The sequence below is a fragment of the Primulina eburnea genome, chromosome 2 (genome assembly GCF_022965805.1).
Source record: "Primulina eburnea isolate SZY01 chromosome 2, ASM2296580v1, whole genome shotgun sequence".
NCBI classification, from domain to species: domain Eukaryota; kingdom Viridiplantae; phylum Streptophyta; class Magnoliopsida; order Lamiales; family Gesneriaceae; genus Primulina; species Primulina eburnea.
The window spans coordinates 1,797,598-1,809,255 of record NC_133102.1 but is presented as its reverse complement, the minus strand read 5'-3'; the positions used below and the strand labels follow the sequence as shown (position 1 = coordinate 1,809,255).

Below are 11,658 nucleotides of genomic sequence, written 5' to 3'. Positions count from 1 at the left end.
TGGACTTTTATTTACATTTGGCGCAATGGAATGTAGGTTTTATAGAGGAATTTTATGATCGTAAATACTTAAATTTATTTTTTTTATGTTAAAACTTGAATGTAAATAAATAAAAGTTATTATTAAACTAAAATCATTTTATTTGATGGGATGACCGCTCGACTTGGATAATGTTATGTGAGGAGAAATTAATATCTCATGGGATAGGCTATGTCCCCTCTCGATAGTCCGTGAGAATTTAAGCCCGATATTCAAAGAATTCCGGAAGGTCATCTTAATGACCAGAGCTCATCACATTCACCAAATCCGTCAGATTATCTGAGGACCCACCCGAGACTCCATTTATCCAGATTAGTTGGGAGGTCATCCGAGAGCTCAACTCAATCGTCCTCCCTGCTTCCGTAATCTCTCGATCAACAAGAGTTGGTTGACATCCCGAGCCACCTCCCATAATATATTATCGCATCGATTGAGAAGGTTTCGACCGACGTCCCGAGCTGAGCTCCCATAGAAATCTGTGTATTAGACGAGCTCATGCCTCAAGCAGCTCCCACTCATATATTAATGTGTAGCCCGCATAAATAAAGCTCGTAGAGATTTAGTCTAACCTTATATATGATTCCGAGAATCCAGAGTCCTACATAATTAGGATTACAAATACCAGAGCTTCAGTAATCGAAGATTTCCAGTCGCATAAGAACTCTTCTACTATAAATATCAGGTTCTGGTCATTGTTCTTGCATTTATACATTCACTCATTCTATATTGTTTTCTATTTTCTGACTTAAGCTATTTGGAATTTTAAAAGAAAAAGGTAAATAACTAGACACTACATTATCATTATACTGAGTTAGAGTATTATAGTAGTTCTAGTTAGAAATTTGAACACTTGTTCAGTGAATTTTCATTATTATAAATAATAATTCTAATCCGGAGGGCTACGCTAGAATAACATTCAGCGGCCTTCTTCTAACATTCATGTTTGTGTTTCTAGATTCCGAAGGTTCGACCCGAGCTTCCAAGACGAGATCCGACCTCACAGCTATCTAGGGGTGCCGAAATGCGACACGATCCGTCAACCCGACACGACCCAACACGAAAAAAATCAGGTTTGGGTTGGGACTTTTCGGGTTCGGGTTGGGTGGGTTCAGGTTAGTGCTAGGTTAGACGGGTTTCGTGTTGGGTCGGGTTGGGTCACGGGTTGACCCGAATTTTTTGTTGTTGTGAAAATCTTATCTATATTTTTATATATTGTATGTTTGGACAAAATTTATTGTATATTTATATGATAAATTTTCATCATTTAATATTTATTTTGTATATTTTTTAATTTTTTATTTGATTTAGTAAATATACTTTTAATTTTCTACAATTAAACTTTCAAATTTAAATCGAAAATTTTGTTATTATGTGTTTAAATTAAAATATAATTATTTTTTATTTTTTCGAATTTTTTTCATTAATTTTTTTTTAAAAATAAATAAAATTCGGGTTAGACGGGTTGAGTCGGGTTAGACGGGTTCGTGTTCAGGTTGGGGGTTTTCGGGTTGCTTCGGGTTCGGGTTGCAAAAAAAAATCGCGGGTTGACCCGAAACCCAACTCATCCGACACGATTGACACCCCTACATCTAGCTATCCACCTGATTTTCATCAACATCAATTGTTATTATTAAACTAAAATTATTTTATGGGATGACCGATCGAACAAGTCGTTTGGACAATGTTACGGGAGGAAAAATGATACACACCAAATCTAATTAGGATAATCCCGAATTTTAAAAAAAAAATTATTTGCATTATTTCATCTCATTACAAAATCCATAATTATTATGTAAATCTTCACTTCAATTTGCCAAAAAAAAAAATGAAAATTAATTAATTAGTTAACATGAAATATTATACACCTCAACAACAATATCTATCTTTATATCCGACCAATCCTTATAGAAAAAGGCCCAGAAAAGGGAACGAAAAAATAACCCAAGCCCAAAAGCCCAATCAAATGTTTTTTTGAAACACTAACTTGGTTACGGCCCATCAGACTAAAAGAGCCCATTTTAACAAGAGCTTGAACAATATAAACTGCACTCCACTGAAACCCTATCTCTCACTAACCAAAACCCTCCAGCTGCCTCGCGCTTTTCCTCAAGAAACACCAAAAATGGCCGCCGCCGCCGTTCGCCCGCTTGTCACCGTGCAAACCCTGGAGAACGACATGGTCACCGAAGGTGGAAATTTCTTGCCACTTCCCGACGTTATGAAGGCGTCGATCCGTCCTGACATTGTGACATTTGTTCACGGTCAAATCTCAAACAACGCACGCCAGCCTTATGCCGTGTCGAAACGTGCCGGACACCAAACCTCAGCCGAGTCGTGGGGAACCGGTCGCGCTGTTTCGCGAATTCCCCGCGTTCCAGGTGGAGGAACCCATCGGGCTGGTCAGGGTGCCTTCGGAAACATGTGCCGTGGTGGAAGGATGTTCGCTCCGACGAAGATCTGGCGCCGCTGGCATAGAGCTGTGAATGTGAATCAGAAGAGACATGCTATCGCTTCCGCGATCGCCGCTTCTGCTGTTACTTCTCTTGTGCTGGCGAGAGGGCACAAGATTGAGGAAGTGCCGGAGCTTCCTCTTGTTGTGTCAGATTCTGTTGAAGGTGTTGAGAAGACTAACGCCGCTATCAAAATTCTGAAGCAAATCGGAGCTTTTCCTGATGCTCAGAAGGCCAAGGACAGCCACGCTATTCGTCCTGGGAAGGGGAAAATGCGTAACCGTAGGTATATCTCGAGGAAGGGTCCTCTGATTGTCTATGGTACTGAAGGAGCTAAACTGAAAACTGCATTCCGCAACATCCCAGGTGTCGAGATTGCACATGTTTCGCGCCTAAATCTACTGAAGCTCGCTCCTGGTGGTCATCTTGGGAGGTTTATTGTCTGGACTAAGTCTGCTTTTGAGAAGTTGGATGAGGTTTACGGGACTTTTGATAAACCATCTGAGAAGAAGAAGGGCTACGTGTTACCTCGGGCTAAGATGGTCAATGCTGATTTGGCTAGAATTATCAACTCTGATGAGGTGCAATCTGTGGTGAGACCAATCAAAAAGAACATCAAGAGGGCTACTTTAAAGAAGAACCCGTTGAAGAATCTGAATGTGATGTTGAAGCTTAATCCGTATGCAAAGACTGCTCGGCGGATGGCCCTCTTGGCTGAAGCCGATCGTGTTAAGGCTAAGCAGGAGAAGCTTGATAAGAAGAGAAAGCAGATCACAAAGGTACTGCCTTTACCGCTTTTACTTTGTTTATTTTACCTCATCTCCTTTACTTGCTTGTTTTATTCTAATTTTGGTGATCTCTGTTATCTAGTTGAACGATTATTATACAGTATTTTCTTTGTATGATGTCAAATGTTGTGTTGCTCATTTTTATGTGTGATTGTTATAATTGATTGTTCGTATTGTTTTGTGCTACATTTGCAGGTCTGGTTCCAATAGTTTTGTTTGTTAGTTTGAAAGCATCGATAATTGTAGGATTGCTATTTGTGTGTGTCTACTTCATGTTATCTTAGTCTCCCAAGTTACTACTCTTATAATCTAGGTACACAGGTGATATATATTTTATTGCAACAATTTAGCCTAAGTTTGTGCTTTGATATTATGATTTGAGACTTACGAATTTAAATGACTCCAAACAAGTGTGAGTGATTTAGATTATGGATTTGAAACCATTTCTTCAATCCAAACCTTTCCTAGTCATTTAGTTTATGATGGAAGTTGTACATCAATTCAAACACTTATAATCAGATTGGAACTCATAATTATAATAGATTTAGTGTATTTCAAATTTGCATGAAATAGTAAATGCTTGTAAAGCTTGTGTCTCTGTTTTCTGTTTGTTGTATGCTTATGTCTGTCTTTAGACATTCATATTTTACGTAGTTGCATTATGCCCAAAAGCCAAACTACTGGCAATAGTTTGCAATCTTGTATGCTATGTACGAATTCCTACTGTTGATACATATGTTAAAACATTTTATTACAATGATTTTAAGAATATCAGAGATGTTCTCCATGCATTGGTAATTAGTCATTTATTTGTTCCATCCAAATTGCTTTTATTGCATCTTCTGTTTCAAGTTTTTTTGTTACGAAAACTCAACTTAAAAACTGTTTGTATGGACAATGTTAATAACTATAGAGGATTGTCCTCAATCGTTCCTTTCTTGAGTGTATAAAATATTCTTCATATCCTCATTCTTAGCTTCCATGGCTTCTAATTTTGTTGCCCTTTTCTCACTTCTTTCTTTGCATAGGAGGAGGCATCAGCGATCAAATCTGCTAGCAAGAGTTGGTACAAGACGATGATCTCTGATAGCGACTACACAGAATTTGAAAACTTTACGAAGTGGTTGGGTGTGTCTCAGTAATTGAGCTGTCTCGATTACGGATTTCTTTTAGAACCTAAATTGCCGTTTTATTTTGTTCACTGTTTTTTGGATTTGGAACACATCGATCATATGAAGTGTGATGGGGATGACATTAACTTTTTTTGGTACTAAAGTATGTGTGTACTGTGGAAGTTTTGGTTTAGACATTTGTTTTGAGGAATTTACAGTTCATACTTTATTATACTTTCCGTTGATGCACAATGAAATATAACCCCACCCGAATTATTTTTCCAGGGCAATTTGCTTGCAACTTTTTTGTGAATATAACTTCCTGCCCATGCTTTAAAAAAACCCAACTTCATAATATTATGTGTGTGTTTTTAATACTCTGGTAATATGTAATTCACATGGTCCTTGAAAGTTGGAAACAAAAGGTGTCCTTAAAATCACATGACATATGTTTTTTTGGTAATAATTTTTACAACATAGTGTTAAATAAATAAAATTAGAATATCATAATTTCATAAAAAAATATATATCGCACTAGTTTTCAGAACATAACGATTAAATAAATAAAATAAAAATATCACAAATTCAAAAAAATGAAACAAAATAAAATAATGTGATTTATATTTATTGAATAGTTTTTTATATGGAGAAGAAACTGTCCAGGAATGCGTTCCGAGTTCATAGGTTTCAGCTAAGCGATTGTACCTTCAATTGTAAAGGGGAAAAAATCATTTTTTTATGGACAATTCTTCAAAAGTGTATGTAAACAAAATTAAAATCATATTTTATGGACAATTTTTCAAATGTGTAAGTTTTTGCCCCCAAACAAACTTGAGTATGCGTATCAGTCTATGGTGGAGCGTACCAGCATGTCATTACCCAAAATTTTTGTCAGGTTTTTGTTTGCAATTTCACTAAAAACATATAGTTATTCTGATTAGTATTTTGTATGAGTATGTTGAGAGAATTGTTTCGGTGGCTTGTTCAAGTGACAGTGATGAATATCTATGTTCATAGTTCTCTCTGTGAATGTGGGTATACTTCTGAGCTACGTTAATGAAAACTCAGCTAACTCATTTTTGGATGGTCTAATTTCAAGGGCAAGTAAGTGCCAAAGAGAAGAAAGAAAACTAGGCTTTGAAGATTACATTGATCCACTGAAGATGTACCTGGCTAGGTACAGAGAGGTAATTATTTCTGTCTATTGGTTTTCTTGATTTTTTTTTTACTCTCTTTTGCTCGAAGTAAATCAGTCATTGTTTCATTACATTATGCAAGTTTCCCTTTTTACTTTTGTTTTGGTGCTCATGGTTGTGTGGCAGATGGAGTTGAGTGAAATAATACAATTCCTCTGCATCTTGTTTTTCTTTTTGTGTTCTTTTCTCTGACAATTCGCGGAATTTTTTTATTGCTCCTCAACAGGGTGACACCAAAGGATCTGCTAAGAGTGCTGATGGACAGTGTTAAATTGCTATTTCTGTTAATTTTACGGGTTGTCAACCAGGGTTCATTCTCACAAGGCATAAATTATGGTCACTCTCAGGTACACTTTATGCCTGTCGGTGTCGCTTTGTAGCCAGTATCACCGTGTCTGATTACTATGTCCTGTAATTGTATATCAAGTTATTTATTATGTATGTGTTACTCATGCATGTAAGTACTTTATCTAGGAGCTTTTTAAACACTTCATCATCTGATTGATGGAATTGACCAAACGATTCTGTTGTTGAAACATGAGATCTGAACACTTCTTGGAGAAAGTTCGCAAGTGCTTTAAATTGGTTTTTCCTTGTCGGGTCAATTAAAGTAATCGATAATGTAAGGAATGAAGTTGAATTTGCGACTTACAAATCATGAAGATGTATTCTTGTATTGTCAAACTAGAAGCTTTTAGAGTAGTGATACTGAAGAAAGTTCAGGAAAAATGCTTCTACACAGTTCACCTTGATGTAGGAAGCCAGTATATAATGTGGAGACATTAATGTGTTTCTTTCATTTGTTTGCTGCCAAGATATTCTGATCTCCATTGCATTTTATGTTGCTCTAATTCGATGTGGCTCAATCCCAAGAGCTATATTTGTTGAAACCGATGGTTTAAAAATGGGTCTGCTGGATTGATTAGATGGGTGTATCACTTCCCTATTGTGTTCCATATAGCATCATTTTTTTCTTTTGATTGAATCAAGTTAGATCGGTCATTTTTTGGTTATTATATTGAGGACTTGGCTGCTGGATAGATTATAGGAATATCTCTTCCCTATTGTACTCCACATCTGAAATCAAAACTTGAAAACTCGTACATAATTCATTCTTCAATATAAGTTTTTTTTAGAAATTTGTATTTCAGCAGGTTTTGTTTTGTGATTTCCAGTCACATGCTCAGCACATGATGATTCCAATGCATGGAATGGATTAGATGTTGCTTACCCATCTCTGGTCTAGGTCACCATTTCATCCTCTGCTAGGGAATATTTTGATCAAGTTCAAGTGTATTCTTGTGCTGATGATTACATTTTGTTCCCGAAGATTTCTTATTGGTTATATACATACATGTACACGACAAAGTTAAAACCTTGTTGTCGATTATTATACATAATCACGGTTTTTTTTATTACATATATAATTACAGTTTTTAATGTTATCTTTTCAATTGTTACTGCAGTGTTAGGTACCGATGTTTAGTGGAACATAATTTTTTTTTGCTATATTGGCAATTTTCTTGGTAGTCATAATTTTGATGGTTCAAACCTGAAATACGCGCGAAAGAACTATGAGGAAGGAGGAGATAATCTGTGCGCAATGTTTTCTCCCAACAACGCTGTATCATCGATGCGGAATCTGCTGTGCAAATACACAACTTTCAGTTCACTCACCAGAGCGTCTCTGTCCTCTAGCTCAATCCCACTTCAGGACACTCTTACTGTATTTTACCAACAAAAACAAACGCAGTTTGATACTAACAACCACAATCAGCTTCCCCAAGCTTCATTGGGAGTCGTCTCTTTTTCTCAAAAGTACGAGTCTTTGATTGAAAGATTCCGATTTTCCTGCTCCCATTTTGAAGCTGAGCAGTTCCATTCAGAAGTAATAAAAAATGGGTGCGTCAACGACTTGTTTACGGCCAATAATCTCATCAATTTTTATGCCTCGAATGCCGATTTAGTCTCTGCTAACAATGTGTTCGATGAAATGTCTGATAAGAATATGGTGACTTGGGCTTGTTTGATTTCTGGGTGCTCTCACAATGATATGCCTGCAAGTGCAATTGCTCTATTTGGAAGGATGTTATCAGAAGGGTTTATCGCCAATCATTATGCTATTGGGAGTGTTATAAGGGCGTGCCAGATGTTAGGGACTGATGGATCAAGATATGGGTTGCAGATTCATGGTCTAATTTTGAAAACTCCTTATTCAGTTGATGTGGTCGTCTGCAATGTTCTGATCTCGATGTATGGGAGTTGTTTTATTGGTTCTGTTGGTTCCGACTATGCTCGGCATGTTTTTGATGAGATAGATTGTAAGAATTCAATTTCGTGGAATTCTATCATCTCGGTTTACTCTCAGAGGGGAGATGCAAATTTGGCTGTTGGGTTTTTCTCTGGTATGCAAATGGAACATGTTGGGCTTGGTTTTAGGCCTAGCGAGTATACATTTGCTAGTCTAATATCTGCTGCAGCTGAATGTCCATGTGTTGATAATGGTTTATTACTGCTCAAGCAACTGCTGGCAAAAATTGAGATGTCTGGGTTTGTACGAGATCTGTATGTTGGTAGTGCTTTGGTGAATTTATTTGCGAGGTTTGGTTTAATTGAAACTGCAAAGGATATATTTCAGCATATGGGTACGAGAAATGCAGTGTCGGTAAATGGATTGATGGTTGGATTGGTGAAGCTTAAGCATGGTGAAGAAGCAGTTGAGCTTTTCATGGAGATGAAGCACCTTGTTAGATTGAACCTTGATACTTATGGGAATCTTTTGAGCGCCATTGGTGAGTTCTCGTGTTTGCAAGATGTGAAAAAGAAAGGAAAAGAGGTCCATGGGTATATCACACGAACAGGAATACTTGATGACAGGATTGCTGTTGGGAACAGTTTGATTAATATGTATGCTAAATGTGGTTCAATGGAAGATGCTTGTGCTGTTTTCAGGTTGATGTTGGATAAAGATTTGGTGTCATGGAGTTCCATTATCTCCGCTCTTGACCAAAATGAGTATTTCGAAGAAGCGGTGTTGAGTTTTTGCGCCATGAAGAGAGTAGGACTAATGCCTTCAAATTTCACACTGATCAGCTCTTTGAGTTCTTGTGGCAGTATAGGCTGGATCAGGATGGGAGAGCAAATACATTGCGAAGGGGTCAAGTTGGGACTCGATTGTGATGTTTCAGTATCCAATTCTCTTCTTTCCCTATATGCTGATACTAGACGTATTACTGAATCCAGGAAAGTTTTTCACTTCATGCCTGAACATGACAATGTATCATGGAATTCTGTCATCAGGGCATTTAGTGATTCTGATACGTCCGTTATTGAAGCCATAAATTATTTCATAGAGATGATGCGAGCTGGAGTGAATCTAAATAATATCACTTTTATAAACATCCTCACAGCAGCAGCATCTCTTACTCATGTTGAACTTGCACATCAAATTCATTCGCTGGTGTTAAAATACCAGCTCATGAGTGATAGTGCCATTCAGAACTCACTTCTAGCTTGCTATGGCAAGTGTGGAGAGATGAATGATTGTGAGACTATATTTGCAAGAATGTCTGAAAGGGACGATGTGAGTTGGAATTCCATTATCTCCGGATACATACATAATGAGCATTTGGTTAAAGCCATGGATGCCGTATGGTTTATGCTGCACAGTGGTCAAAGACTAGACTGTTACACCTTTGCCACTGTTCTCAGTGCTTGTGCTTCTCTTGCAACTTTGGTACACGGCATGGAAGTTCATGCTTGTTCAACTAGAGCTTGTTTGGATGCTGATGTGGTTATCGGTAGTGCTTTGATAGACATGTATGCAAAATGTGGGAGGATAGAGTATGCTTCAAGGGTTTTCAATTTAATGCCTCATCGGAACATATACTCTTGGAACTCCATGATATCCAGCTATGCTCGACATGGTGATGGACACAAAGCTTTGGAGATGTTCACACAGATGAAACTTGAAAACCAGCAACCCGATCACGTTACCTATGTTGGGGTCTTATCGGCTTGTAGTCATGTAGGATTGGTCAGTCAAGGATACGAACACTTTGAATCCATGACCAATGTATACGGCCTGACACCAAGAATTGAGCACTTCTCGTGTATGGTGGATCTCCTTAGCAGAGCCGCTGAATTTGACAAATTAGAAGACTTCATGGCTCGAATACCTGTAACCCCGAATGCCCTTATCTGGAGAACCGTTCTTGGAGCATGTGGTCGAGCTAATGGCCGCCTGATGGATTTAGGTGAGAGGGCTGCCAAAATGATCATTGAGTTGGAACCTCAAAACGCGGTTAATTATGTCCTCCTGGCTAATATGTATGCCTCAGGTGGAGATTGGGAGCACGTTACAGAAGCCCGACTTGCAATGAGGGATGCCGAAGCAAGGAAAGAAGCCGGGTGCAGTTGGGTCACCATGAAAGACTCGGTACATGTCTTTGTATCTGGTGATAAATCACATCCTGATACAGAATCCATATACAAAAAACTTGCAGAATTGCATTGGAAAATGAGGGAAATGGGGTACGTTCCGGAGACAAGATTCGCATTATATGACCTTGAAATGGAGAACAAGGAAGAAGTCTTGAGCTATCACAGTGAGAGGCTCGCAGTTGCTTTTGTTCTTACAAGGAAATCTGAACTGCCGATAAGGATAATGAAAAATCTGAGAGTCTGTGGGGACTGTCACTCTGCGTTTAAATACATATCTGAGATTGTCGGTAGGCAGATAGTGTTGCGGGATTCTAATAGATTTCATCATTTCTTAGATGGTAAATGTTCGTGTAATGATTATTGGTAGTTTTTCTTGTTCGATCACAGTGCATCACTATGGTAATTTTAAGGAAAATTATAATTAATTGTATCTTAGTCATTTAACTTTTTAAATATGAGTATCGTCCATTAAGCTCATCGAATATTGTTTATTTGACACTAACTCTCTCTTATGCGACTCATATGATCAATAATACTTAGAATTTGCTCGTATCTGACTGCATATTTCCGGTTCCACCAAACATGTCAAACTTGTTTGCACAATTTTTGTAATTGCGGACGTGTATGCTTCAAGCATCAAATTGAGTAAAAAACACTAAAATCCCACTAAAAATTCAAGCAAAATATATATTAAATTTGACAGTTCATTATGATTTTTTGAACTAATATGCACTAAAAACAAAAAAATTAATAAAAAATCGATAAAATAAATCTCTAACATAATCTTGTTTTATAAAACTAGTAGGAATTCACACAATACTACAAATTACAATAAAATATATGAAAGGAAACTATAAAGAAAATGCCGAAGAACTGGAAATCCTAATGAAATTCAAAGAAAAACGTAAATACGAGGACTGAATTTAATGAGAGTTTTTGCAGAATTTTGTGCTGAATTGAGTTGTATTCTTTGTTTCTTCGTCTTCTTTTTCTTCAGATTTCGAACAATTTCTTGACTCTCATGATCTTCCAACGATCTGTGCCATAGTAAGACATTTTATTTATTCAAACATTTGAATTGGTGGATTCTTTATCAGATCTTGTAGCTTCTACATGCTTCTTTGGCTTTGGCTCAACCAATTTGAGCCTAACTAAAATTTAACTCTACCAATAATATTAACAATATAGTGTATTCTGATTTATTTTATTTGTAGATAATTGTAATTATTATCAGTCATGCAATGAAAAAAATTAAAATTGTTTCATTTTAATTAATTATTTTTAAAAAAAAATTATGCTTGATATTTATTCCAATTTCAATGACCATGCTTCTGCAATTCAGACGAATATTTTTAAATTAAAATATAATTAGTTTCATATATTTATATTTTTAGATTAAAGTCTTGGAATTTAATTATATAAGGAAATATGAAATATTATAATAATCATTAAGTCACTTTTTTATACTTATACTGAGATAAATCGAGTTGGTTTATATTTGAAATTTGAAATAATATTTTTTATATAAAAATTAATGTTTTTTTATAATTTAGATTATTCTTTTTATATAATTAAAGTTTTGTGATAATATATATATTTTAAAATTAATATAATAATATATATAAAACCT

General features: G+C 36.4%; 2 protein-coding genes across 2 annotated transcripts; both read left to right on the top strand.

The window, feature by feature from the left end:
- The first annotated feature begins 2,099 nt into the window (after nt 1-2,099).
- On the top strand, nt 2,100-4,623 carry LOC140817775 (large ribosomal subunit protein uL4z-like). The gene is made up of 2 exons (XM_073177561.1): nt 2,100-3,268; nt 4,306-4,623. The coding sequence occupies exons 1-2, from the start codon at nt 2,162-2,164 to the stop codon at nt 4,417-4,419; spliced, it is 1,221 nt and encodes a 406-aa protein (XP_073033662.1). The 5' UTR covers nt 2,100-2,161; the 3' UTR covers nt 4,420-4,623.
- A 2,381-nt stretch (nt 4,624-7,004) lies between these two features.
- Nucleotides 7,005-10,409, top strand: LOC140817764 (putative pentatricopeptide repeat-containing protein At5g09950). The gene has a single exon (XM_073177551.1). It carries the CDS (start codon nt 7,189-7,191, stop codon nt 10,393-10,395), a length of 3,207 nt encoding a protein of 1,068 aa, XP_073033652.1. The 5' UTR covers nt 7,005-7,188; the 3' UTR covers nt 10,396-10,409.
- The last annotated feature ends 1,249 nt before the right edge of the window (nt 10,410-11,658 follow it).